Below are 27,221 nucleotides of genomic sequence, written 5' to 3' on the forward strand. Positions count from 1 at the left end.
TAGTAACAGTAATAGTAATAGTAATAGTAATAGTAATAGTAATAGTAATAGTAATAGTAAGAGTAATAGTAATAGTAATAGTAATAGTTATAGTAATAGTAATAGTAATGGTAATAGTAATAGTAATAGTAATAGTAATAGTAATAGTAATAGTAACACTAATAGTAATAATAATAGTAATAGTAATAGTAATACTAATAGTAATAATAATAGTCATAGTAATAGTAATACTAATAGTAACAGTAATAGTATCATTATCATCGTCATTATCATTGTCATTATCATTATCATTATCATTATCAAAATAGTAATAGTAAATAGTAATAGTAATAGTAACAGTAATAGTAATAGTAATAGTAATAGTAATAGTAATAGTAATAGTAATAGTAATAGTAATAATAATAGTAATAGTAATAGTAATAGGAATAGTAATAGTAATAGTAATAGTAATAGTAATAGTAATAGTAATAGTAATAGTAGTAGTAATACTAATACTAATAGTAATAGTAATAGTAATAGTAATAGTAATAATAATAGTAATTGTAATACTAATACTAATAGTAATAGTAATAGTAATAATAATGGTAATAATAATAGTAGTAAAAATAATAATAATGACAGTACTAATTCCAATTTGAAACTAGCTTAATTATACCTTTGCACCTGCAAACCTGTAGACTTGTTCCTACATGGCATTCCACCGCAGGACAATCATGCACCGCTGCTTATCATTAGTTGCTGCTACACGATTAGTGCCGCAGCGACGAAGACTGCAGCGCGAGGCCTGCAGCAAATATCACTCAGCTTGCATGTGGGGGCATCACTGAAGACTCGGGGGCTTGGGTGGCCTCAAAATTTTCGTTGAGCCCTCTAAGAGCATTAAATAGCTCGAGCAAAAGCTCTTTAACGCCCCTGGAAGACTCTGCGAGCATTGAAACCCTTTCCAAAGCCCAGTTGACTCTCTATAGAGCTTCACAGGTCCCCATAGAGGCCTCAGGTTGTTTTTAAAAGCCTTTCTGGAGCCCCTGTGCAGGCCTTAAGCGCACGCTTGCATTTTCCTTGGAGTCATTTCCGGAAATCAAACTAATTGTTTATTTAAACAATTTGTTTTTTCCTTGAAGAAATATAAATGGCTTGCATCTCTTAGAGGCAGCCGTGCAGTTGCTGCCCGTGGCTGAACAGCCAAGCAGTGCAGCAGAAGAAGTGATATGTTGGGAAAGTAATTCAAGTTTATGTATCTGTGAACGCGCTGAGGCCCCCTTTCATTGTACAGCTCATGGCTAAGGAACAAAGCGCGTGAGGGGCAGAGTTGTTTGTGAATTTGGGCCTTTTGTTGCACGTTACTATTAAAACTGAGTATTTAAAATACCCACAAAATCAGCTAGGAAAGGAAGAGGAATGGCTGATTCACAGCGGAGTGAGCTGGTCTGGGGGCGGTGACCCTCTGGTTGTCCTGCACACCAAGGGCTGTTCGCTGCGTTATTGTTTCTCCCTTCTTCAGTTGGCTGTATTTGCTAATTTTTGGCTTCCAAACAACTCTCTTAACATTTTAGATGGAATTTCAAGTGTAGGTTATGGAAAAAGCACTGCGCTAAGCCCGACAGTTTCTGTGCAAACGGACCTCTGGAGTGTCTGCGCGGAGTCGAAGGGGTCTTTCTTCCACGGGCACTCAAAACGGAGCTCGTCACTTTCCGTAACTACCGTAACTAGTCTACTTTGGGTCTTTTGAAAAAATAAAATGGCTCGTGCCTAGCCGCCACGTCGGCAACGAGGACCCTCTCGCCACAGGACGCAGGAAGGCGGCGCTGTCTCGTTGTTAGCTTTGAGTTGGCGACTTTCGGAGTTTAGAATAAACTCAGTAGCCCTTAGTGCATAAGCCTTCCTACTGAACAGCCACAGCCACACTGCTGCGCAGCAAGATGCTGCACTTGCAGCGCCTGTTCGCCCTGCTGTCTCGCGATTAACTTGGGCTGTCTGTACACCCTAGAAGGGCTGCCCAAGAGGGCGCGCACCAAGTTAGCCATCACCTTAACCAGTCTGTAGCTCTCACGTTCTCCTGAAACTCGCCCCCACAATGTCAGACGCTGATCAGGCGAGCCAGGCGGGCCAGCTTGGCCCAACACCTCAGGCCAGCCAGCAGCTGCAGCAGCAGCAGCTGGAGCAGCGGCAGTCGGCTTTAGAAGAAGCTCCTGGGGAGAGCGGCCGTGACACGGGGGCCCCTGGAGAGGCAGAAGATACTAATGAGCTCACCCCAAATGACGCAATCGACACCGAAGGAAAAAACCCTGAAGTAAACGAATCAGATGGACCAGCTGAACCCATTGGAGGGGCACAGACAGAGGGCCTCTCTGCCGAAGGGCCCTCTGCGGAGGGGCCCCCTGGAGAGGGGCCCCCTGGCCTCTACGAGGCAGATGGCGACACCAGCCACGCTGAGGGCGCTGCTGCCGAGGGGCAGATTGCTGAAGAATGGAATGAAGGGCAGGAGGGGCTCCCAGGAGAAGAGGAGCCCCCCGGGCCGGAAGGGCCCACGGAGGAGGTGCAGCCACCCGGAGACGAGCAGAGCCCAAGAGAGGAGTTGCCAGCAGAAGGAGAGGGGCCCCCAGGGGAGGAGGGGCCCCCTGGGGAGGAGGGGACCCCAGGAGAGGAGGCGCCCCCAGGGGAGGAGGCGCTTCCGGGAGGAGAACAACAGCCAGAAGGAGCGCAGCCAGAAAATGAAGGGGCCCCAGCTAATGGGAGTCTCCAGAGAGTAGACGGGTCTCAGGGCGAGATACTGTCAGAGGGAGGTCCGAATGAAGCAGCTGAAGGAATGCAAGAGTCGCCGGAAGCTGCAGCAGCAGCAGCAGCAGCACAGGGAGAAGCAGGGAGCCAGATCCAAGAGGGCTCACAAGGGGAGGCCTCAGCAAAGATGGGTTCTAATTCTGTCAGCCCTCGCGAGGGCAGCAAGGCCTCTCGAGGCAGCAGGGATTTGGAAGGTCCTGACTTAGCAGCAGCAGCTGATGCAGAAGCTTCTGCAGAGGCGGCCCTTGGAGAAGCACCAGAAGCAGGCCTGTCGGGAGGGCTGGCAGCAACTCAGGAGCCCCTCAACAGCCAAAGCAGTGCAGCAAATGGCGAAGAGGAGGAGCAGCAAGAAAGTCTGGGGAAGCTTGGATCTGCTAATGCGCTGGAGGGAGCAGCAGCAGCAGGGAGGGGCAGTGGGGCCTTCTCGGGTAGCCCTGAAGAGCCAGCAAGGGGGGAAGTTTACGGAGTTGGAGAGACTTCTCTTGTTCGCCTAGGCTCAAGAGCTGCAGCAGAAGGGCCATTTGATGTTGCAGTCACAATGCCAACTCCTGACGGGCTCCGCCGGCGCAGTATGAGGCGTACGAGTTCAGTTCTCAGTGGGCAAGGGCTGGGGGGCCCCCCCGAGGCCCCAGCCCAGGGCTTGGCTCCTATGCGGGACCCCGAAGACCCCGAAAGGGGCCCGCAAGAAAGAAACAGCCACAGCCTTGAAAACAACGACGGCACCAATGATGCCTCCTGGGATTCATTTGAAGAGTCTTCTCATGCTGTGCAGGCTCCCACAGACGAAGCTGCTGAGGACAAAAGGCGTGACAAGCGTAGGAGCTAAACCGGCAGCAGTAGCATACTTAGTTTTGAGTAGCACTCATTAATCTAATTGACAGTTGCAACGACACAATACAATACACGAAGTATCACTAACTAAAATTAGTGATATAGCAGATTTTGCACTGCTGCGTAGGAACTTGTGAAAATCTTTTCATCCTCAGCGCTGCCTCTCTCTTGAAAGGGAATTTGAGGCTTCGGGCTGCTGCTGTTGCTGCTTTGCTGCAGTGCTGCTGCTTTGGTTGGGACCCTTTTCCCTGCTGGTAGCTGTGGCCTTCATCTGCCTAACTGTCTTCGCAAGCCTCACTGGCAAGAGCCCGCCGGAGGCCCCTGCTCCTCCAGATGAGACTTGTCAAGCAGGCGAATGGAGCGAGTGGGTTGTATGCCCCGCTGCCTGTGGAGAAAGTGAACAAGTGCGGGAGCGGCGAATCCTGGTAAACTGAGCCAGAGCCAAGGCCTGTGGCCCCAGTACCTTTTTCCTTTTCTTTTCGAGTGGGGGCTAGGGCTGGAGGGCTCACCAGAGCCCAAGGGCTTTGGCGATACTAGGCAGCCGGCGGACTCACTTCATTAAACTTGATTTCTCATTGCTAAACATGTGTTTGCAGGTTGCCCCGAACGAAGTGCTCAGCTGCCCGCACACCAAGGAAACGCGCACCTGCAGCGGGGCCTGTATGATCTTCATAATCACCAGGGAGGCCTCTCTTCAAACAACCAGCCTGAGTGAAGAAACCCTCATCACGAGGAGCGGCGAAATCCGAAGCGCTATAAGCCAGGAAAGCAGGCAAACAGTTCATTGAGTGCCCTTTTGCTATGCTGCTGCTGCAGCGCCTTTTTGCTACACTGCAGCAGCAGCACACCAGGCGTGCAGCAGCTTCCGCAGTTTGCTGTTGCTGCGCCGAGCTAGTACAAGTTCCCCCCTTTGTCTGTGCACAAAGTATTGTACAGTGTAACGAAAGCCCATTATGAGGACGTGATGCAGCAAAAAGAAAATGGATCGCTGTTTTGCGTCTTTTACGGTTTGCGCTTCAGGCGTTGGGTCTAAGTGAGAGGCGAGTGACTTTCTCTGCTTTAGACACAGACACAGCAACTGGCAAGAAATACTGGCGCGTGCAGTTCATAGTTCTAGTTGATACAACTCTTCCAGCCGATGATCCAGACGCAGATCTCGGCCAAGATCCAGAGCGCGCATTGCAGTGTGGGACATCTTCATAGTACAGCACAACGCAAAGCATAGTAGTTGCTGCTCTTTTTGAGCATTCCCTAGTCGCTAGCTTGTAGGCGTTCCACCTGCTGTGCTTATTGCAGAGAGCTACTGCGGAGCCCCCTCTGGAAAGGCCTCAGCTCTTGAGTGCAGCTGCTGCTCCTCTGCTTATGTGTGACTGTGTTTGCAGTGCTCGCCGAAAAAGTGAAGGACCCAGCATTGCCAATATACGCCACCTTAGATGGTGTCTTGCCTGGCCTGGAGGCTGACACGCCCTTTCGTCTGCAGGCCTACAAAGCTAATCGTGAGTTCAAGAGCCGGCACAGTGCCAACTTTGAGTACTGTGCACGCTCATAGAAAATGAAATAGATGTACTGCCTGTGCGCTTCCAGATGCCAGTGTGCTCCTGTGTTAAAAGCTAAGTGTCTAGGCCGTGGGCTGTATGCTCGGAGTGAAGATTTACTGCTGTTGCTGTTGCAGCTGAGACGCTGTCCACGCCGATAGACATGTGCATTTTGCTGGGAGAGGAGGCACCAAGCAGTAATTACTTCTCACAACCTGCACGCAGCTTCTAATCTGCATATAAAGAGCAGTATTCTTTTGAATTAGGCACCAATATCCAACAGAGCAAAAGAAAACCGCCAAAAAGTCCCTCCTTACTTTTCCTTCTGCGTTTTCCTCTGCTCAGCGTGCGAATGCAAAGTATCAAATTGGTCGGAGTGGACTGTCTGCGACAAGAATTGTTCAGGTCTCAAGTCTACGAGAGAACGAACTATCTTGGTAAGCTACTTGCTAGCGGCTCAGTTGCTGATACATGTTTAGAGTGGAGACGGGTCATGGCTTAGTAGTATTCCTGCCACTAGTCCTATGATAATCATTACACGAATGAGATGCCCAAAGAATGCAGTAAGTAGTGAGCTGAGCTTGGCACAGGCTGACGGCCCTTAAAGCGTAAATTGCTCTGGTATTCTGGTGCTGTGCCGTGCTCACGCTCCCATTCCCCTAAAGTAGTTTTTCATCTAGAGCGCAGTCAGCTTAGATTGCACGAGTGTTTCGTGCAGAACCCGGATGAAGTAGCTGGTACTTCAGCCTGTCCGCCTCTGGAAGAAGAGAAAAGCTGCACAGGGGAAACAAGTGAGAAGGCTCCATGAAATTAAGGACCAAGGTGGCAACAGTGCTATGTTTTTGCATCCGTGCGGGCCTGGCTTGTAGCTAGCTTCAAACGGGCATTAAACGCCAATTATTTTGCAGATGAATAGAGAAATACCACAAAAATTCCAATGTTCTAATTGTGGATTCAGGAATATACTCGTTCAGCTTGCCTGCTGGTTTGGACCTAGGAAGCGAAGCGGACATGGAGAACCGTCTCCAAATCTGCAAATCAGATGTGCTTTCTGCTTTGCAGGAAGTAAGTAGCAACACAATTTTCACTGCCCACCGAGGAGACAAAACCTGTGCTGTGTCTGCGTGTAAGATATCTTTGTGGTTCCCTCTGTCGGCAAGTCCATGCGTGGCACTAGCACAGTGCAGCAAAGCCATCTCTGGAACAAAAGACAAATCCAGAACCTCTTCAGATGGCTGCTTGACTATCCGTTGGTAGCTTGTGGACACGCTTTTGGCCATTAGCACGATCCAAATAATTTTAGATCTGTAGCATTCCGTACTGAAACGTTGATCTGGTTTGCTTTTCTCGTGCTAACTGTCCAGACGTTGTCGATTGCAGCTCCCGAACATACGAACTTTATTGGGAATGACGGAGAACAGGGGCTGTGGAAATTCTCAGCGCTGTTGAGCTATGGCGTGCTTACGGACACAGCTAGCGCCAGTAGGCTGCAGGATCTCATTCTTTTTTCCATGCTAAATATTTTCTGATATTACTTTCATGCTGCGCGCAGTCTAGCTCATACTACGTACACTAACCGCTATATCTGTGAGCCCGAGTACACTATGCAGTGTTCTTCAATGCAGAAGAATACACCTATTCAATCAGAAGCACATCTGTTCACGGTCGAAGCAATCACCCATCCATGGAAGAACATGCCATACTTCTGTGGGTAAGCAGTTCCAACTAGAGCTTTGTTTTGTTGCAGATTTAAATACGGCAATGACAAGCTCGAATTCTCCTCTCTTTGAAGCCATAGCCCGATGCATGGTCACAACCAGCACATCGTCGTCTGTTCCCGTGCCCACTTTGATTCAGTCACCAGGTATTACTAGACACTCTGTGTCTTTTTGAGGCCTGGTGAAAATCTCAGTCGCACAAAGGCTCTCACTGCTCGATCTCACTCGAGCTTGCAGTCTTAACGACGTGATTAAACAACCGCTATCTCCTTGAATATTAAAAGTGTCTTTGCATAGTCTTAATATCGCCTTAATATGGAAAATGAATTGTTTTGAGTAGATCCTGTCGCGGCTTTTGTTCGTCTTTCTCAGATGACGAGCTTGTCTGCTCATAGTCTTGCAGCTTTTGAACCGGCGTGCCACAGTGGCATTTCAAGATCTATCGCATCCCGCGTAAATTTTCATTTGCCAATACATGTATTTACAAGCACAAACGGATAAGATCATGTGCAAACCTGTGAGCATCGTTTACGGAAAAGAGTACGCTCACCTCTTACCAACGACAGACGGTAAGCATTCTTTGTCAGCATCTTTGCCAATTTTTGCGCAAGCTTGATCTACGCAAGCGTTATGTGATTCTGGGCACGACTTTGTCTATTTCTTCAGTCTTTGCCATCGAAAAGACAGCTGTGAGCCCTGTTTAGGGCAACTTTTGACATGCTGAAAAATGCCAATCATTGCACGCAGCCTCTGACTGGCATCACCTCACCCTGTTTTCGGGATGCGGTGCCACTGCGGATTGCAAGTCGTGTCGTTTTCCGTTTACGAAAGTCAGCCTGATGTTTGCCGTTAGTAGAAGCGCTTTACCTGAGGGAAGGAAACTTTTTAATGGCGCGTAAAGGCCTTGCGTGCAACTGAGTCTGGCAAGTAGAAACAGGCCTTGTCAATGGAGCTGTCTGATAGGACTTGTTTATTGCAAATAATTTTAATCTTCAGCTGCTACTTCACTTATTGCACTACCTGAGCGTCCTCCTTGCGTGCCCTACAATAAGCCTGTGCCATCATATGGTTGATCTGTCACAGTATGTGAAAATAGAAGGCAGCCGTGAGCTGCTAGAAATTTGTGAATTTCACGCGAATTTGGCTTTAAAGGGACCACAGGGACTGCTTTCTTCCACTGTTTCCAAGGCAGCAGGCTGCAACTAGACGATATTGCAGTTAATAGAGAAATGAATAGGAAGCGCGCTGCATTGAGCGTAGAATATGTTCGCGGACTCAATTTGTGTGAATTCGTAGACTGTAACTAATTTAGTAGAACCAAGTACTTCATGACACTTAGTGTCTGTTTCCCCTTGCTGCTGGGATACTGTGTATCAAAATACGCACAGATGCCCCTCTGAAGCAAGAGCAGGGCAAAGTCCCTTTTACTGACTAGAGGGCAAAGCCATATGTGGTCAGTATTAAACATCTATAAGAGGTACTACATAAATTTCAAAACAAGCTCTTGCGCTTGCAACTGCAGCCTTTGGTGGTGTTCAAAAGAATAGAGGGCATGCAGTTAGAGGGGACTACTGCGTGAGTTCTAAAGTCAACCTTTACGCTTGCTATTGCAGTTTTTTGTTGATATCCAAAGGGACAAAGGGCACGCATTTTCGGCCCCAAGCTAGGCTTTCAATCTAAAGAAGGCCACAAGGGTAATCTGAGATGGCGCAACCACTTCCCTGGTACTTGCTAGCCTATCTCAGACATAAGCATTCATATCAGCTTTCCGTGTACACGAAATCGATTCAGTAATCTTCTGAGACATGAAAAGCGTTTACATTTGAAAAGGATTCCATACAGGAATGACCGAGTAGGCTAAAACACGCAGCTACAGCAAGAACGGCAAGTCCACCAGTTCCTCTCCGTCCCCGAAGTACAGCCCTCCAAAAGTGGGGGTGTTGACAATCGTATACGCAACGTAACCTGAAAATAGATCAGAGCTCCTGAGGGCAAAAATTGGCGCTGTGAGTTCAGCTGCGTCTGTGCTATTGATCCTTACTGCGTCATTGGAGATTCAGAGGTAGCTACCATTCTAGCTGTTACAAGTGCTTGCCTGGCCACATCAGACTCCTTAAAGTGACGCATTTCGTGACTGGATCGAACCGCGTCACCCATGAACCTGCACGAAGCACAAACTATTCATTGTAGACTCTGTGAAGAAGCTGTGCGCAGCGAGTATTGGAAAGACCGAAATTGATCATGGTCTGTGAAGGTCTGTAGCTGCAGGCAAAGGTCAGTGGAGTTGGCTTGCTTTGAAATGTTTATTGGTGAGGCTTGGCACTAGTATGAAAGCTGCCAAAGCCTTCTTGAGATGACAAGCCTAGCCTTGTAACTGCTGCGCAAACCAAGATCATGTTTACTTCAGATGCATAACACGGAATAGTGTCGACTGACCTCTAGGGATGTCGTATTTTAAGGGCTCGAGGAAGTCGACATTAAACTGCAAAGGGCCCACAGTAACCGGCATACTTGCAAGCGTGTATTTGGTTTATCAGGAAGCTTCTTAGTAAAGTGGCACGACTGTGCACCGGGGTGTAGCTAGCGTACAAAGATCTCCCAGAGATGGAAAGCGCCATTAATTCACCTGATAATCTGTGGATGTCTGCGCTCTCAATGCTTCTACTGCAACATATAGAAATCCACACTATAATCAAGATGACTCTGCGTAAGCGTCTACACGGCACGCATATATATATAAATATATATATATATATATATATATATATATATATATATATATATATATATATATATATATATATATATATTATATATATATATGATATATATTATATATATATATATATATATATATCATGTGCGTCGGATTAGGCATGTGTTTCTTTCCTCTATACAACACTCCTTCTTTGCTGAAACTACTGCTTCGCGTGTCTGCCGCCTACAATCTTCAGCTGGTCTGAAGTGGACCCAGGAGGACAAATCCTCTGCTTCCTCGTAAGTAAGCCCTGCACAATGCGAAACAAAATCTTCTCAGGTTGGCAATGTTGTAGATACCACATTCATTTTGGTAAGATCGGGAACAGCGTCTCCGCTTCCCTTAGTACGCTATGCTATGCCCATGGCAGCAACGCGACCCGCCCAGCAAAAGCTAGTGAACTCCAGCAGCAGTCCTCTAGTCTAGCCGCTACGTTGTGAACATTATTGCCCGCAGATGCACAAACCTTGAAATTCCGTGGCAGGAATGATTTTGCTGCCATGAATACGATGAGCTCCCCGCGGCACCGCTGCTGTCGCGAAGTCAATGCGCTGCACTAAAAATGACAAGAGGTCGGCCTCCGTTACTTCGTCTTTCTTGCTTCCCTCTATTCAGAAACAGTGGATATGTAAACAACTAGGCATCATTTTTCCCTTACGTCTGTCTACCTTTGGATCAATGCCCATGAGTTCTGCTGCTTTTTTTCTGCCAAATGCGGATTTGAGTGTCCATGTTTCGCTTCGCAGTTCTGCCGCTCAGCTTACCTTCCTCTTCTTCGTCGCTTGGGGGCTCTTCTGGAGGTGCATTCGAACCATCTAAGCAAGCTCAGCAGAAGATCACGGCTGTGCCTCTTTGCATCACTGTTTGTTTTACTGATAAGCATTTGCTGCTCTCTTGTGTCTCGTCTCTTCGCATATATCAGCACTCACCGGGTAGCTCAACTACCCGCGCAGGGTCTCCCGTAAGCAGAATAGGGTCTACACGTTCCTTAGAGAGACGCAGTGTACCTTCAGGAAGAGGCCGGAATTCAAAGCGACTTGTGCTGCGGGTACAAGGTGCATACAAGATACTGTGCGCTTTAGCAAGAAAGAGTTGAACCACCGGCTCACTACCAGACAAGTGTAATGTAAAATGCCCAAATTAGTTGAGCCTTCGAATACATGACAAGTAAGATCGAGCTCATGAAAGGCTAGGCCGAGTAGATGGCAAAGTAGCATTGTTGATCCCACGTGCAGCATCTCCAGAAAATTTGAGAGGGTCGCAACACTGCGATCCTCAAGTGCCACACCTATAGAACATTTTCTTCTTCGGGTAAATATACTCGCTGTCTTCAAGAACGTAAGCAATATAGTAGTCATCATCCTGGCCCTGTATCCTGCCCCAGAAAAACGCCTTTTCCTTTCCCTCCTTCTTTTGGAGAGTCATAAGCGATATTTGTAAGGAGGCCAGCTCATAATGGTTGAGAGTGTTTCCAACTCCGCTTATGTATCTGAGACCGAATTCAAGTGTAGATGCCTCCATTGTGGCAATACCTTCAGTGCATTTGCTTCTGTGCTTCGGGGTTCTCAGTGCAGGTTGATTGGTGCAGAAGTATCGAAGCTGCTTTCAAGCTTCCTGTCGAGCGCCGACGACAAATTTACAGTATTGGAATCAGTCAACCTTTGATTTCGTAGGATTCAAGACGCCTCGAGACTAAAGTTTGAAGTCCCACGTGGGAGGAGACACTATGAAGCAACAGAGAGAAAAGTGGCTCTCTGTCGGCTCTCCTGCTGCTTGGCTCCTCTGCCAGTAGCGCCCAGTTCTTTGCTGACAGTAAAGTAATTTGTTGTTTCTTACGAAAGATCAGGAGCGAACGGGCATTTTTGCTCGGAGCAACTGAGGAGATATCCCCATATCTGGCCGCACCAACAAGCCGACTATTTTGGGAGCTTTATCCCCCAGTTTTGGTCTTGGAATCATACATCTGTGCAGGAAAATATATCTTACTTTTTTTAGCGAAATAGGGGTCTAGAGGGTACAAGTGGTGATGAGGGCTGGGCTGGAGTAGCTTTGTGGGTGACTCCCCGGTGACCCTGGTCAACAATCACGGGCAGTTAACTAAGACAAATGTGGCTTTCCCAAATGTAGATATTAGATTCGAATGTAAAACGTTTAGTGGGCTCATTATTCCTTGTTTATCCTAGTTTGGGGCATCGGAGAACACATAAGCCCACGAGAGGGCTACTGCTCGCCTCCGCACTCCTCTTCCTCAAGTATTTGGCGTCTGTCTTCGCTGGTACTGAGCGTCGACCATTGGAAGAACTGTTTCATGTCCTTAAATGCATCTACGGCGATGAACTGCTCTGTGGATGCCTTCGGACCATGGCCAGACTTGGCCCCACCGCCACAGGCCATACACCTCATGCAGAGCTATGATTCGCTGAAGTCACGGCTGCTGCCCCAGGAAGGCAAGCAAAGCGTTAGGGTGCAGCAATATTCTGTCGAATCTTCCAAGGGTCCCTATGTGTCCTCTCTCTCGTGGCAGTCCTCCCTCTCTGCCTTGCTACCCTTACAGGGGTCTGCAAGCCCATGCTTCACAGGTCTCTGCCACAATCCCAACAGTTTAGTTTCAGTCTCGCGGCATGCGCAGAGATCTAAGGGTAGCCATAAGGCCGTCTTCCGTCGAAATAGTAGCCCTATGGGTGGGCGGGGGTGGTCCCCTGCTGCTCGATGCTCTCCTTCGTCGACAGGGTCACCCACTGCAGCACGTGAGACCGAACAGCTGGAAGGAGGAAACCCTCCCTTTCCCCAAACTCAGCAATGCTTGTTGGATTCCACAGACACTGATATTAGCAAATCTATGCCTCAGCCAAGACAGGCACACAAAGACGTAGCCTCAACCTGCAGAGACCCAGTGGAGCCCTCTACCCAAAGGAGGGCCCACAGCAGCAACGCTCTAGAAAGTCCCCTAGCTAGGAGTGCCTTTAATTCGTCTCCCGATAAAAAAGAGACTGACGATGCAAATATCTCCCGAGGGCGTAGTGCTCCACAGGCAGTTGGGAGCCTACTCATGCGTCTTCAGCGCCGTAGCTCCAGCACTCGCACGTCAAACCCTTTGAGCTGGCGTCGTCTCAGGCAGCAAGCGGCAGTTGCACCATCTGTTGTACGCAGTAGGAGCAGCAACTATGCGTCGGGAGGTGCTTGGAAGTGGGACGGGAATATGTTGGTGCCAGGTGATGACGCAAAGACGAGAGCCCTCAGACGGGAAGCTCTGGAGCGAGTAAGACAACGAGCACGAGAGGCTAGAGAGAAACAACGGCAGGACTCGCTGTTGCTTCAGCTGGAACAGGAGCAGCAGCAGCAACGCAGCCAAGAGTTAAGCCGGCAGCTTATGCAACGCACCTTGCAACGGATACGGGAAAACGCAGTGAAGCAAGAAGAACAGAGACAGGAACAGCTCATACTGCAGCAAAAAATGATGCAACAGGCAGAAGAGAGAAAACAATACTGCGCTCAGCACCGCAGAGCCCTGCAACAGAAGCTGATACGGCAGCAGAGAGAAATTAAAAACAAAATACGCATGCGCGCGGAGGAGAGCGTCAGGCAGTCGAGGGAAGCAAAGGCAAGGTCCCATAGCGCGTTAGGAATAGAACGCCCTTAGAAAAGCACACAGATACCAAGGGACTCAGCTCAACCAAGCACTGCAAAGTTATTCGATTTTTCGAGCATTCCTGGTGTGTTACGCTGGTTGGGTCGCTGAGTGTGTCGCCACACTTCCCGTGAGCGCAAACTTGATTTTGCACATATTTTCCGGGATTCTCCACTTCTTTCTCTGCAGCTGCCCTCTATATACGGCGCTTTAGTTGCAGGTATGGAGAGACTTTGCCAACGGTCTCTAGCTCCTTTTTGAATATTTGTAATTGTCTTTTCAGGAGAGAATTGCAGCGGAGCTGCGAGCCTTTAGGCGACGCACAGTCTCGCGTTTGCAGGTAGCCTAGTACGAATCATAGAGATGTCCACATCATGTGTCTTGAAAATATACTGAACAGTAAAATCAGCCCACTGGTAAAAGAGAACAGCTTCAAAGCGAATACCTAGAAGAAGAGTAGGCACGGGACAAAGCCAAAGACAAGTGACTGATTCGAAGCCTAAGTAAACAACTCGACGCCTGGACACGCTCAATATCAAGCAATAGCAAACGATGCATGATCAAAGCCATACTCAGTTTAGGATAGGTTGCAACCACTGCGCAAATATAGATCGCAGGAACACTTACAAGTTGGGAAACCTCTAGCTACTGAGAGACAGATTTGCTCCTGTTGTGTTGGCTGCCAAGCGTGAGGCAGAGCGCAGATCGATGAGCCAGCACACAAAATCAACGTCATTCATGTGCTTTGTCTTTTCCAGAAATATGCGGCTGAGAGAAGGGCGCCTTCCGTTCCTGCCACTGAGCGTCAAGCAGAGCAACAAAAACAGGATCCTAGAGTAACACGCTGCCCTGGTCCACTTGCAGATTTGCCCTTCTTCTGCTTTATCACTGGCACAAATCGTTTCTTAAATGAAATCACGCCCTCCTTCCATGAGTTCCGGATTACAAACAGGCCAAACAAATGGTTGGAATGTCTAGGAACTAGGCAAGGCTGATCACTGCAGCACTGGTTGAGCTTGTGGCTGCGGCATAGGTTGTTGAGGGGCCTCTTCGGGCTCTGATGAGGCTAAGGGAAGCACGGCGCCTTCGAGACGAATTCTTGGAGGTTTGAAGATGAGGCGACAGCACTGTTCTAATATAGTGGTTAACAAGCCTTTCGCCAGTGCGTTAAGGAGTCTTTTAGCACGCCTTTCATGGCGCACTCTGGCACAGGCGTTTTCTAAATCGGCTGGGGGGACCAAAGCTTCCCTTTTGCTTTTTCCCAGCACTACATTGTGCTGTTGTCGATTTGCCGTCTTGTCATATGTTTGCTGTCTCTTTCCTTCGCAAGACACTAGCTTTGTACAAGCGGTTAAAACCTCTACTGCCTTTTCGCACTATGTACGTCCTCAAAGTGACGCATGCTTTCACTCTTGGCAGTCTACGCAGTCGTGTGTTCTTAACTGGCAGCAGTCGCATATATCCGTATATTTGTAGTGCTTCTCTAGAAAGACTAGTTAAAGACACTTTTGGAGTGTCGAGTAACTAGAGAAAACTGTCCGGACTATCGCAAGAAGGCAAAAGAAATTTTGTCTGTTCGTGGATACCATAATTGATTCTGCCACAAGATTGCTGCAAGCACTTGCGCAGAATCCACCACAGAGCCGTAAGTTATGCATGGCACATTTCAGTCTGCGAGTTTCCTTACTGGCAGTGGACCTGCACAGCAGTTTAAGCTCGGCAAGCGCGTATAGTGGGCGCATCGGCTGCAACTGACGAGGAGACGCGACTACACGTCAGCCAACAGGATGAGCCCAGCACTTTTCGATCAGATCACATATAGATTGGATCAGCTTCCGCTCGCTCTTAAGCCCTGTTGAGCACCCATTGAGCCCCAAATCACTTGTTGAACTGAGCCAACAACAGGTATTTCTACTTTTCAGTAGGCTACGTAGTCTCTGGCCGTAATTTGCCTAATCAGCACCTCGTGCAAAGTTCGGGCCCATCGCTCGCAATCATTGACACAATCAGGAGCTCCGTGTGCAGTCCTCTTGTAATGCTGGAGGTTAATTCTCTTGCTCATGCAGGGCATCAAGTTGAGTGGCACTAAACGCTGCAACTGCCGCTGTTGCACGTCATTGCCCCATTCTGAGGATTGTGGGCTACTGTATCTCGCTTGCAGATCTTGTAATAGTAGCAGGTCGTCTTCAACCCGAGCCAATGCCTCTCTGAAACCGGCGCAGTAAAAATTGGCTGAAGACGCTCATGCTGCCGTCGCTTCATGTTACTGGAACCTGCTGCAGCGTTTCTCTACAAGTGTTTCCCAAAAAACTAACGAAGGTGTACGTTTCGGGAGAAATGCACCACTTCCTGCGCTGTATCACATGTGCTGATGAGTCAATGTACCTACTTGATTCGCGAACAGCGTCGAACTGCTTCTTTCGATACTGCAGAGCCATATCCCCTGAGGCTGGCGCGGCAGAGGAGGGAACCTAGGTGGCCCCGCACCTCCTCAAGTTCCTTTTCTGCATTCACAGGAGAGGTTCAAATCTGAACACTAGGAGGAAAAATTTTCAATGCTTTTGGAAGCTTCAATGTATGCAAAAAAGGATAACGAGGTTCTCCCAGTGCATAAAGCTCCAGCTCACCTGCTGCAACGAACATGCGACGAGAAAAGAACACCCTGGAGCGTAAGTATCTGTCCTTAATATCGAGCTTACGCTTACTGGTGTCTGTATGTGGGGGAGCAGCACACGTGGCTTCAGCATGTCGCAGTTGCTTGGAGCCTCGCAAAATTTCCATTGAATCCCATGTGTGAGCAACGCAGCCACCCCAAAGCCCCTGCTGCTGCAGCATTTGCAAGGCCCCTTGGAGCGTCCTGGCAGCAAGCCGAACGCAGCCCTCATCCCAGTATCGTATAGAGAGATTGTAGATGCTTGCGAGGCGATGCGGGCAAAAGGATGTCCCGATCGAATGCCGGATCTGCCCATCTAAAGTTGGCAAGCGACGACTTGGGTGCATTTGCAGCACCGTCCTAAAGTTGGGCTCCAAATTCCGTCGCTGCCGGTGCATAGCTGCCCGCTGCATGCGTTCAGCCCAGCGCCATTCATTGTGGGCCTCAGTCAGTTGCTGCTGGCGCTCTCGACGAGCCGTTACGCGTTCCTGTTGTCTGTCTTGCGGGCTGCTCAGTTGCTGCCGCTGCAGCGTGCTTGTGGCACTACACGCCCTGTTTCGGCTGCTCTTTGCCGCTGAAGTATCCCGAGCGGAGCACGTTTGCAGTTTCAGGTCAGGAGGGTGAGAGGCCTAAAACAGAGCATTAAACACGCTTCCCTAGACTGTAATGCACTTGCTGTCCACGTTACGGCAGCTGCACTTCGCCTAGTTATTTAATTTCCTGCCTTGTCATCTCCTACCTCTGCCCTTGAAGCAGCAAGAATGGGCTCCCACGTTTCCTATGGGAAAACACACACATCACGAACACTGCACGAATAAGCAATCATCGAGTGAACAGCTGCTCAGTCCATGACACAAAGGCAGTGCCCGTGGTTCACTGCCTCGTCCGATGAATAAGCTCTGTGCCTTCGAAATATGTTTTTTTCGGGATATTACTGCAAGCGTATACCTCTGTTCCTTCGGGTGGAAGTGTGGAGTCGTGACTCGCTGGTTGGTGAACACAGGTTCCATCCTCAAGGTGACGCAGAAACTCCTCATTTATGCCAGAACCTTGAAGTGTTCCTAAAACATGAATTCGTATCATCACCTACGAGTTTTTCCGTAGCGTTTACATGAGAATGCATGCAAGTTTCTTTGAGGCACAGCGCAGCAGCCAGCTGCTGGAACTGCTGCACAGGCAGTCCCTGCATCCTCACCAAGTGAGCTCCAGTGGGTTGTCGCGGCCCCGTGATCCCCCTGATCTTCTTGCGCTGTGTCAGAAGCAAAATCTGGCATCTTTTCCAAGGCATATAGTTTCCAATCTGTGGCCTGGTTTATTGGGGATGAGGTCCACTTAATGTCATCTCAGAAAGTCGGGAATGGTTTAGACGGGGGGACAAGGAGAGGGATGAGTGGGATCATGGCACCCAACACTTCGCAGAAGACACTCACAAGAGTTTAGGAGGCTTCCTTGCTACAGTTGTGTCCTGAACCTACACAGAGACATCCATGGGACTGCACACCAACTAGAGCAAGGCCTACGCTGCCAAGGATTGCTCCCCGTGGTTAACTAGTGGAGCTTTCTCAGCACTACTGGGCTCTCGTCTTCTGCCTATCTGCTGTGTCAAAAATAACGCTAGTGCGCACTTCGTCCTGTTGAATTCCTCAAAGCTGCATGGCAGAGGCTTATCTATACATAGCACTCTTAATCACACTGGTGTGCTATCCTGGGCATCCCCTCAATCTAGCATGAAGATGCGGGAGCATTATTGAGCAGCTCCATATGCATACCTTTTCCATTTATTACCTGGATGCATTGACTACTTTAAGACGGTGTCTACTGCGTAGATCAAGCGTGAAGGCTCAAACGTTGGTTCAGCGAAACCGCGCGGTGACCCCACGAAATCAATTATTAGGGAGAGTTTCTGCAGATTCAAAGGCCTCAAATATACTGCCATTTAGAACTGTATACTTGCATGGTAAAAATGCGTGCAGAGGATGGTGGTTTTTCGGTGTGTTGTGCGTTGGGTCACTTTTGATCGCATCCAGTTCGGCAGCGGGCTCGTCTGATGGGGGCAGATGCGCTTCGACAGACCTTGTCGGAAGTACAGGAATCCCTTGTATAAGGCTCTATTTTCGGGTTTTGTACCGCTACCACAAAATTCTCAACAGGGAAAGGATAGTCTTCCATGCTGCGATTAAACATGGCCCCACGGCTTGCAACGGTTCGAGCCCAGACACGCAAAGCATACGTTGCCTTCCAGTAATAATTAATCCCCACCGATGTTCAAATAAAACTTTATTTCCCAATAGAAGCAATATTTTTCCTGAAAAATCAAGTCGGCTGATCGCGGAGGAACTGTCAGCTTGTTGTTGATTACAATGCAGCGTCAGAGAGTTCACCTCCGTCCGTGGACTGTTCCTAATTTGCTAGATGACGAGGAGAACTTACCTAGACTCCTAGATGTAAGCTCCATAGCGCTTCAATCGTATCGCTTGATGGAATATCTTGGCAGTGAGTGCCGCTCCGAAATGGGGCATTCTATCTCGCGCAGCAGTCACCTCGACTGGAAGGCTGTGGACGGCTTCAGGAGACTAATAGAGCTAAAGAAGTATCTTTTTCCCAATATTGCAAACATTACTTGAGCTGGAAGTGCCTCATCACTGCATTGAAGGCAGTTGCTGCCTTTTTTAAACAAGCAGCAACACCTTAAACGAGAACAGCGCGGAGCGGGTCCAGCGGCATTTTTCTTGGAGCAGCCATATGAAAGCCACAGTGATCCCCTTTAAGCATGTGATTCAACTGCACTGAGATGAATATGAGATTCCATTGTGTGCAACGACTGCACGGCAAACGGAAGGACAGACAGTTTGTCAGGCGCACCAGTTTGTATCTGTAGCATAACTACATGATAGAATACCGGAATATGCATCCCAGAAAAAACAATTCTGACATGAGGTTGCATGCGTATATACTACATTTTTGAGTGCACGATTTCTGCACATATCTTCAAGAGGCCTATAAATGAGGCACCTTTACAAGAATTGACGGCTTTTCTGGAAACATGAGCTCGGATATGTTATGAAATATCCTACCTGCAGCCACCGCATGAACAGCCTGGTGTGCCAGAATTTGAGAAAATTGGACTAAGTAGGGTTCACGCACTGTTACTAAGGGGCTCTTTATGCGTCACCAGCGATTTTGTGCCGCGGCATTACGGAAGCTACAAACAGTGCAATGTTAGGACTGCAGGCGCAACGACGATGGCATGAAACCATCGAAAAATGAGAAGCCGCTCCCATTGGTCGAGCTTAAAAGGCTATATTTCAAGTGCTTAAATGGGAAAGCAGTGCATGGACTCCAGGGGCAGAGCTTCCCGTTAGTCCCTTATTCTTATGAAGACCTGGCAACCCTATAGTTGAAGCTGGGGGACCAACTCTGTGACTTATGCCAAGAGCACCCCAAGCGGGCAATTTGCATTCACGCCCTTTTTTATTGGTATTTGAGGTCCTTTTGAATCTCTCATTCCCCAAGATCAACTGGTTGCTCACAACATATTTTATTCAGAAAAGATTCCGGAGGCAGTGCTCTCGGGGAAACCGTCACTTCAGCGGGGAAAAACAACTAAGCATCTGCTGAAAATATGTAACACAAAAAGGTTTTCAATTACGGTATACCACTTCGCATGCTTTCGCTAGAAAACTGCGCATTTGAGGAACCATAGTTGCTGCGAACTTTTCAAAGCAAGGTGGATACCTTCCCTCGAATCTGTCATTACCTCAATAAAACAGTGATTTCTTGCATTGTGGTGCTAGGCCAGTCAGATAGGGGTGTAGACGTTGGCCAATATCGGTCTCTCCGTTTTCCGAAAATCAAGGTGCCTCATGAAGTTCACGTTGCTGCTTGGCACAAAATTCGGGAACTCTTTGACTCAGCCTACGGCACAACAATGTTAGCCGCTATGCGCTCCCTGAAAAATAACTAGGGCTTCGTGTCTACGTATTAGATTAGCGATTACGTATGTTGCTGCAGAGGCCCGCAAGCAAACACGAGGACAGGGACTTCTTGCCTATGTGGGCGAAGTGGACACAATGGTGCCATATGGGTGAGCTCGCAAATCAGGGAAACACCTTAAGCTTGAGGAGTTTTACAGATTATGCTGTTTTGTGGGGCTCTGGACGCTGTACAGTCTAGTTGTACACGCAGATAGAGAAATTAGAACGCAGCTGGCGACAGATACGCGAAGCAGAGGACACTGCTGAGTGCAAGCTCAACTCTTCGACCAGTAAATTTCGCCCGCTGGCCTCACTGCAACATGCCGCAGCGTTTGCTTATAACTGCGCAGTCTTTAACAGCTCGCTTTGTTAACCTGCTACTGCATGCAGACCCGCCTAGCATGAGCCACTGTATCCTCTGCAGTTGGACACCCTGCTAGTGTGTACAGGACTGTGCCGAAGCTTCGCAAAGACCTTTGCCAAAGGACTGTAGCTGCGCTGTCAACACAGCGCGGGCAAGTTGCGAAGAAGCCAGAAGGCGGCGTATGTGTACAGCGAAGGAAACCACTGTCGCAGGAAAAAACGAAAAACCCACAAATACGAATTCTGTCACCAACATCACACACATAATAAACACTATCGTCGCTCTTTATTGCTTTCTTGCGAATTTATTTATTTGTTTCGAAGAAAAGGCCGTTGATGGGCCCCAATGCCTACCGCATGACTCTAGGGTGCCAGGGTCACCTCCATAAGCATAGTTTATGTGCAGCTTCAAAGCCTAGTACCATAGACCTTTAAGTTACACCGTTCTATCTGTCGGCATTTGGGGTCCCCCTGCCCATCGAAAAAACCCACGCAGTATGTTTGTCTTTGCTGCAACGGGAGAGGCGGGCAGGCAAGACCTCTGAAATGAGTCAGCAAGCCTCACCATGGGGATGTTCAGCTAACTTGGTGGGGTTTTTTATGCTATTAAATCAGCGTTTGAGCTATAATTTTTTCATATTTGTACAGCTAGACCCACATAGATCGAGCAGGTCAGGTGCAAGGCTACAGGTTCCGCTCCATTGCCCAGCTCCCAAAGTACAACAGCACGTCGCGCGTAGAACAGAAGCAGACTGATTGGTTTCCTGATTGACCCTATTGTTTCCATAGTGAGCCTCTCTGCCACACAACTTAAATGTCCCAGCAGCAATACCTTCCCAGGCTTTTGCTTTGTTGGCACAATTTCTAGGCGGGCTCAGCCCAGCGTCCATAACAGCAGAGACGGACCTCCCGACCCCATTAATCCAGGTATATAGGGTAGCATATAGGAGCCTCATATGGGGTGAGGAAAGAGCTACGGTAGAGAAAGAGGGGTGGCTAAAATCAGAGGCTCCATGAGGTTGCAATACTTTTCGCGTTACTCCCATGGTACGGCACATGACAAATTTGTTGCATATGCAACAGCAGCAAGCCAATACTTACGGCAGCTGGAACGTAGAAACTACTGACATTCAAAGCAGTGCATCAGAAGCAGCAAAAGATGCGGCACCCCCAGAGGCACCAGCAGCAGGAGCGCGAGCAGCAGAATCTACAGCAGCCACCAGAGCGCCAGCAAGTCGAACTGTCTCAGCACCTAGAGACCCCTAGACGAAATTCTATGGAGGCTCCCAGCGAGGTTAACCCTCCACATGGGGAAACCCCTGGAGGCCACTCTGACCAGTGTCAGCTCAATGCAGAGGCATTGGCCCTCTTCGGACCCTCAACCCGCACGCCTTCTCCCCGGAGGCAGAGCGCCAATCTAAAATCGGACTGGAGAAGCTCTCCTGAGCTCTCTGGAGCTACTCCGTCAACATCCTCAAGAACAAGGCATATAGTAAACCGCATAGTAAAAGCTACAGCCCCGCAAGAGCCCAATCTGCAAACGCAAGAGACAGGCACTCTCGTTTTCCCTACACGCTCTTCCCGTAGGTACCCTATGGTATCACCGTGTGAAAAAGTCTGCCAGGAACATCAGCAGCGCCAGCAACCGCTGCAGCTCCAGAGAGAGGGTCATCCGAGTCTAGAACCCCCTGCAGGCAGGGACGGCAGAAATGACTCAGTCAATCCAACAACATCTGTGCCGGAGATAATTATATTTCCTCCAGACAGCTCCGTTGGGATTCCAGGTCCTGTCGTATCAGAGCCTGTTGAGCGCAGAAGTCTTGCTGCTCAGCAGCCGCAGCAGCCCTGTGAGGCAAATTGCGACACAGCCCCTGCTCAGCCTCCTGGTTCCACTGACGGAGCGAGCGCAGAAGCTCCCACAGATGTCCCCGCAAGCCATCTGGAAGGGCGGCGAAAGGCGCAATGTCAACGGGCTTCCCGAGGAATTTCAGCCAGGGGTCGCAGGGGTAGGAAGAGAAGGGACTGCTGCACTACGAGAGAGCCACCAGGCCGCGCCAGCCTTCCGGGGGATGCTGACGAGTGCTCTAAACCCACCAGTGAATCTGCGATTGCGGCGCTAGAGGCGCGGTTCGGTTGTGGGGGTATGCCTTTTTTGGGGGGACCTACTAAACCCCTCCACGCAGCCCACATTCTTGAGTTGTCTCCTCTGCTTCTGGCTAAGGTGCTTCAGTTGCTTCCACCTGGATCTGTAGCAGCGTTTGGCTCCACCTGCTGGGAGGCTCGTCGCGTCCTTTCCTCATACTGCTGCATCACGTCTCTTTCAGCAAGACACGTTTCTTCCCTCCTTGCGCAGCCGCCAGCCGTACTAAAAAGGCTGCTTCCCTTTTTGTTAGGCCTAAAGACCCTGGAAATAGAGCTTACTCCTGCAATCTCTTCTCCGCTCTTTTTAGGGGCCGCCGCTGCAGCAGCATCAGCTGCCGCTGCTGCTGCTGCAGGGAATCTGCTGCGACCCACAGATGCGGTGTATGACCAAGGAACCATAAGTGGCAACAATTTGAGTGAGCAAGCACATACTCCAAGAGGAACACGAGGAGAAAGAAGGCAGCAGCAGCCGCAGCAACGGACTTCTACTAGCAGCCAGCACCACCAAGCAACGCAGCAAGAAGGAAGAAGAGGCAGTCAAAGCGAATACCCCACTGAAATTCCTCTCGAGGACCCCTCCCTGTCTCGTCTATCTTGGGCGTATGGACTGGTACAGGGAAGGGCACTGGACTTGCTACGCCTGCAAGCACCCCTCTGCGACGCAGCAGTGGCTGCTGGAGACATGCAGAAAACTGAATCTTCACCAGAATCGTTGCCCTGTCCCTGGACAACTCACACAGCAATTCATGCTTCTCCGTTCATCAGCGCTCTTTGCCACTTGAAGTCTGTCTCCGCCATACTCAAGCTCTCACCTACGGGAAATCCCGGAGAAATTCAAGCTGCGACAGAGCTGTTGCTCCTGCTACAGATGCTGTTGCACAGGAACGCCAATTCTCTTGTTTCTATAAAAATCGCAGTCGATCTGCCGCCCTCATCAGTATGTGTGAATATTCCCCAATACGTTCGAGCTCTGCTCGATGCACAGCAGTATCGCGCTGCTATAATTAAGGACTTTTCTCGGCCAATGCATTGTGCGGTTTTAAATGCTAAATATGTGCTTTGGTTGCCTCATGTCCAGAAGGCTCACAAGCGCAGGTAGAACTAACATCTTGATGTGATTTCTCAAGAGTCAAGGACTAAATTTTCCGGTACTTGAGGTGCTTAGCTGTGAGCTCTGACTGACGAGCTGATGATCTATCGTGCGACTGTGCAGCCTGCCTGGCGACACGTGCCGGCGATACTGCTTCCGCCTTCTCTCCCGCTTCTTAAGTCTCTCTACATAGACTTTCCTTTCCAAGTACGCCTGCAGCCAGGATTTCGCAGGTCCCTGCTTGTCCTCATTGCAGTGTTCCAGTCGGAGCCCGCTGCATTCATATGCGTATAGATTAAAGCAATCAACGGCAACATTTGTAGCCCGAAGCCGTGATTTTGCGGGCTATGAGCTCTTCCTGCTGCTTCCCTACTGTAGGTGATTATACGCTGTACATAACTTGCGAGCAGTTTTTGCACAGGTCACCTCTGGCCTATCCATTTCGTTGGGCTTCTCAACACTCTCGATCCACTCTGCACACAGATTAATGCTCATGAAGACAGGAATACTTTGGCGGGAACCCAAAACTATGCAAGGGCATTCATGCCCTTGTTGCTCTAGAAAGCTGCAGGCTGAGCATAGCGGCGATGAGGGCTTTTCCGCAGCTGATGACCACTCTTTCGCGGTTCCACCCGTCGCCAGTAGTGCACTGTGGGAAGTTGATGAAATCGTGTTCGAACCCTTGAAGGGCCAGCTGGGGGAAGCAGCTCCAGCTTTATGTATGGAAGCTGTTGCGGAGGATGATTCAGCAGCAGTAAGGCGAACTGCAGGTTCAATATCTGGAGAGTCAAGAGTAGTGGCGTACTGTATGCTAGGTGACAGCTGTATAGCTGCCCTACACAAAAGCGGTCGACTTTGCATCATTCGTCGCAAGGAGCAGGTCTCAAATGAGCGTTCACGACTTTTATGTGGGAGTACGCAGCTCTCTACCTTGCACTGTCAAAGACACGCCCATCACGTACATCCCAGTTGGGTATTCAGTTAAGGCGTCATGGCTTACTTTATTCCAAGTGTGTAGGCCTACTGCTACGCACAGCTCTGTCGCTTTTTTGAATGCTGCAGCAAGTGGGGGACCTCTGCCCCTCGCGGGCCAAGCTGTAGCCTTTTTGAGAAGGAGGGCCATACTCCTGACCGAGCTGTCTGCAGTAGCAGGAAATCCTCTCCTCTACAGAACGGCTACCAATGTTGCAAATGGGTCACGCACTGACACTACTCCTGTTGCATCTCTCACGCATCTGCAACATCAAACTCAGCAGCAGCCAGTAGGAACAGATTCGCTTCAAAATGCCCAGGTTTCCCGTGAAGTAAGGCCTCCACTCAGCGCTGGGACGCAGCAGCAAGACCAGGAACAAGAGAAGGTGACACAGGAACGGTTAGTTCGGGCCGTTCAGCATCTACTCGAAGTCGGAGCGGAAAGCCTGCAGCTGCTAGACGTGGACGGAGAAGTTCGGCATTTTTCAGTACTACACGAACAACTGAACTTTAAATGGTAAGGGGTTATGCTTTTGGAAAGCATCACGCATTGGGATTACCTGTTAAAATTTTTCTAGAACAAAACACATCTTTCACTGCAGCCAGAGGTCGCAAAGCCAGTTAAGCTCACAATGCCTACTTGTCCCGATGCAGAGTTCAGAATTTCTGTGTGTTTGCAGCCTGCGCCGTCTCTCTCTTGGATGGACCATTACACCAGAGTTGCTGCAGCTTTTGTTCCTCTTCAGCAGTAGGAAGCTACGGTCTCTACAAAAGCTTAATTTCAATGGCCCCGCACAAATTCATCCGGAGGCTTACATACATATAAACCACTCCAAAAGCGCCTTCATTAGCAGCAGCTGCTGCTCGTGGTGCGAACCACTGGTAGCTCCTTTGGAAGAAGCAACCCTACGACGAAGTGCAGGACTCAACAATTACGGACTAGGCCAAATACATCTTCAACTATACGCTCTTCTCAATTGCGGAGCATGCAGTGTCTCCGAGATAGAATACGCGCGGCAGCAGCAGCTGCAGCAGCAGTTGCTGATGCTTGGCAACAACAAAAGGAATAGGGCCATTGTCAATGAAATAAAACGCCAGAGAGATCCGCTTTGCTTGGATATGATGGCAGCTGAAACCCTAAGTAAGCTGAAGCTTTCTAGTTCTTTGCATTATTCTTCATTTCGTGGTTTCAGTGGCGTAAATAATACTTGAGGCTGCAAATAATGAGGTTTCATGGCTAATCGCGTGATGCTCGTCTGTGAATTCATTACTTAAGGCTCTTTCTTGCATCGCCGTTCTCACTGCAGCTGTGCAGGCCAACGGGGTGGAAGGGGAGCAAGCCTTTGAAGGACCGCAAAAGGTGAAGGGCAGCAGATGTAACGGGAGCGTTTCTTACTGCCTCCCAGCCCTGTCTTAAGTGTTGACTAAAAGGCCTACACAGCCAGCAAAGTGTTTGCTGGCGAAAGCCTAAGCAGGACCATAGAACAGCAGCAGCAGAGAGGTGGCGACTCTATGTTACAACGTCAGTGCCCTTGCTTGCGTAGCATCTCATATGCACGGAAAATCTCGCTTACCTTGTCTGCATCAGGATTCACGAGATGAAAGTCATGACAATACAGCAACATCGTCCCGCGCGACGGAAGAAGAGTCTGCAGAGCACCTAAAGCAATCATTGGCCGCTTGCAGTGACGTGACTTTGGATCTTAGCCGAATGCTCCTCCATGAGGAGGGCCAATGCTCAAACAAGCCCAGCAAGACGGCCGCGAGCTCCTGTCGCCAAAGGGTCCAGCAGGTAGGTTTTAATGGCATAGCCTACCGCTTTACCGCCAGGCGCCTGCGCCTCGTAGTCAGATACTGCATCTTGCATGCAACATTAGTGCGGTGAGCGCAGGCTGGGTCCTGGCTGTGGCGTGCAATACCCTCTACTCTGCGTGGACTGGCAGGGTCTCGAGGGAGCCCTAGCGAGGCTGCTCGACCGCCTACAGAAGTTTCTCTGGAGACTGCCGACAGGCGCAGAACAGTGTACGTGACGGAGGCACAGGGATTTGCACAAACTGAGCAACTAGAATCCAATGCCCCTTCCCTTCAGAGCTGTCAAACTGAAGCTCGCCAAAGTGACCGAGAGGCAGTCCAACTTGAGCAAGAAGATGCAAAAGGAATCCCGTCAAGACGGAGGAGGCCGTCTCCAAGCGACGCTGAAGACAGAGAGGCACCGAAAGCAGAGAGGACACCAGCGGCAGTGCCAGGCGTAAAGCCCCGTCCAAAGAGGCGGCGGTTGGTTGAGACACCAGGTGCAGGATTAAAAGGTGCAACAAAACTGAGCACTGAAACTCTCAGAAGGCACGTTGCCGAGTTTGCTCGCGAGCACCTTCCGCTCTTGGGCGATTTGGTATACCCACGCCTGGAAACTCTGTTTCCCGCGACAAAGGCCACCAGGCAGACCCAAAACGGCACAACCGAGAATTCAAGGTCGCTCCCCAAGGAATTTCCCGAAAAAGAGTACAGGCTCAAGCGCGCAGAGCTGCAAGTTCTGAAGGGCGTCACGTCCTTTCTGCTGGACATGGCAGTGGACAGTCTTGGTTCCACACTGGCGGAACTTGACAGCAACACCCCCACAGCCCCCAGTGGCAGCTGCAGTGATAAAGCGTTCGAGACGTTCTCATCTGCTCAGTCCCTCTTGCCTGCTCTTCCCGTCAACGAAAGCTCCAGACATACAATAACAGGAGCCCCGGCAGCAGCGCAACGTGATGAACAGGTGCAATCCTCGCAATGCGGGATG

General features: G+C 49.5%; 7 protein-coding genes across 7 annotated transcripts; 4 read left to right on the forward strand and 3 right to left on the reverse strand.

The window, feature by feature from the left end:
- Nucleotides 1-2,074: 2,074 nt before the first annotated feature.
- On the forward strand, nt 2,075-5,158 carry ENH_00052460 (thrombospondin type 1 domain-containing protein, putative; the record flags this gene model as incomplete). Its single annotated transcript, XM_013581394.1, has 5 exons — nt 2,075-2,536; nt 2,645-3,593; nt 3,829-4,034; nt 4,630-4,795; nt 4,992-5,158. 5 exons carry the CDS (start codon nt 2,075-2,077, stop codon nt 5,156-5,158), a joined length of 1,950 nt encoding a protein of 649 aa, XP_013436848.1.
- Nucleotides 5,159-8,943: 3,785 nt separating this feature from the next.
- Nucleotides 8,944-9,371, reverse strand: ENH_00052470 (hypothetical protein, conserved; the record flags this gene model as incomplete). The annotated part of the gene is made up of 2 exons (XM_013581395.1): nt 8,944-9,023; nt 9,299-9,371. 2 exons carry the CDS (start codon nt 9,369-9,371, stop codon nt 8,944-8,946), a joined length of 153 nt encoding a protein of 50 aa, XP_013436849.1.
- A 924-nt stretch (nt 9,372-10,295) lies between these two features.
- Nucleotides 10,296-11,141, reverse strand: ENH_00052480 (hypothetical protein, conserved; the record flags this gene model as incomplete). The annotated part of the gene is made up of 3 exons (XM_013581396.1): nt 10,296-10,435; nt 10,550-10,662; nt 10,909-11,141. The coding sequence occupies 3 exons, from the start codon at nt 11,139-11,141 to the stop codon at nt 10,296-10,298; spliced, it is 486 nt and encodes a 161-aa protein (XP_013436850.1).
- A 1,156-nt stretch (nt 11,142-12,297) lies between these two features.
- ENH_00052490 (hypothetical protein, conserved) lies at nt 12,298-13,260 on the forward strand (the record flags this gene model as incomplete). The annotated part of the gene is made up of 1 exon (XM_013581397.1): nt 12,298-13,260. One exon carries the CDS (start codon nt 12,298-12,300, stop codon nt 13,258-13,260), a length of 963 nt encoding a protein of 320 aa, XP_013436851.1.
- Nucleotides 13,261-15,166: 1,906 nt separating this feature from the next.
- ENH_00052500 (hypothetical protein, conserved) lies at nt 15,167-17,175 on the reverse strand (the record flags this gene model as incomplete). Its single annotated transcript, XM_013581398.1, has 6 exons — nt 15,167-15,455; nt 15,638-15,752; nt 15,954-16,530; nt 16,641-16,679; nt 16,850-16,962; nt 17,097-17,175. The coding sequence occupies 6 exons, from the start codon at nt 17,173-17,175 to the stop codon at nt 15,167-15,169; spliced, it is 1,212 nt and encodes a 403-aa protein (XP_013436852.1).
- Nucleotides 17,176-21,397: 4,222 nt separating this feature from the next.
- On the forward strand, nt 21,398-23,479 carry ENH_00052510 (hypothetical protein, conserved; the record flags this gene model as incomplete). Its single annotated transcript, XM_013581399.1, has 1 exon — nt 21,398-23,479. One exon carries the CDS (start codon nt 21,398-21,400, stop codon nt 23,477-23,479), a length of 2,082 nt encoding a protein of 693 aa, XP_013436853.1.
- Nucleotides 23,480-23,957: 478 nt separating this feature from the next.
- Nucleotides 23,958-24,455, forward strand: ENH_00052520 (hypothetical protein, conserved; the record flags this gene model as incomplete). The annotated part of the gene is made up of 1 exon (XM_013581400.1): nt 23,958-24,455. One exon carries the CDS (start codon nt 23,958-23,960, stop codon nt 24,453-24,455), a length of 498 nt encoding a protein of 165 aa, XP_013436854.1.
- Between the last annotated feature and the right edge of the window lie 2,766 nt (nt 24,456-27,221).

This window comes from Eimeria necatrix, genomic scaffold (genome assembly GCF_000499385.1).
Source record: "Eimeria necatrix Houghton genomic scaffold, Enh_scaff41, whole genome shotgun sequence".
In the NCBI taxonomy this organism is placed as follows: Eukaryota; Apicomplexa; class Conoidasida; order Eucoccidiorida; family Eimeriidae; genus Eimeria; species Eimeria necatrix.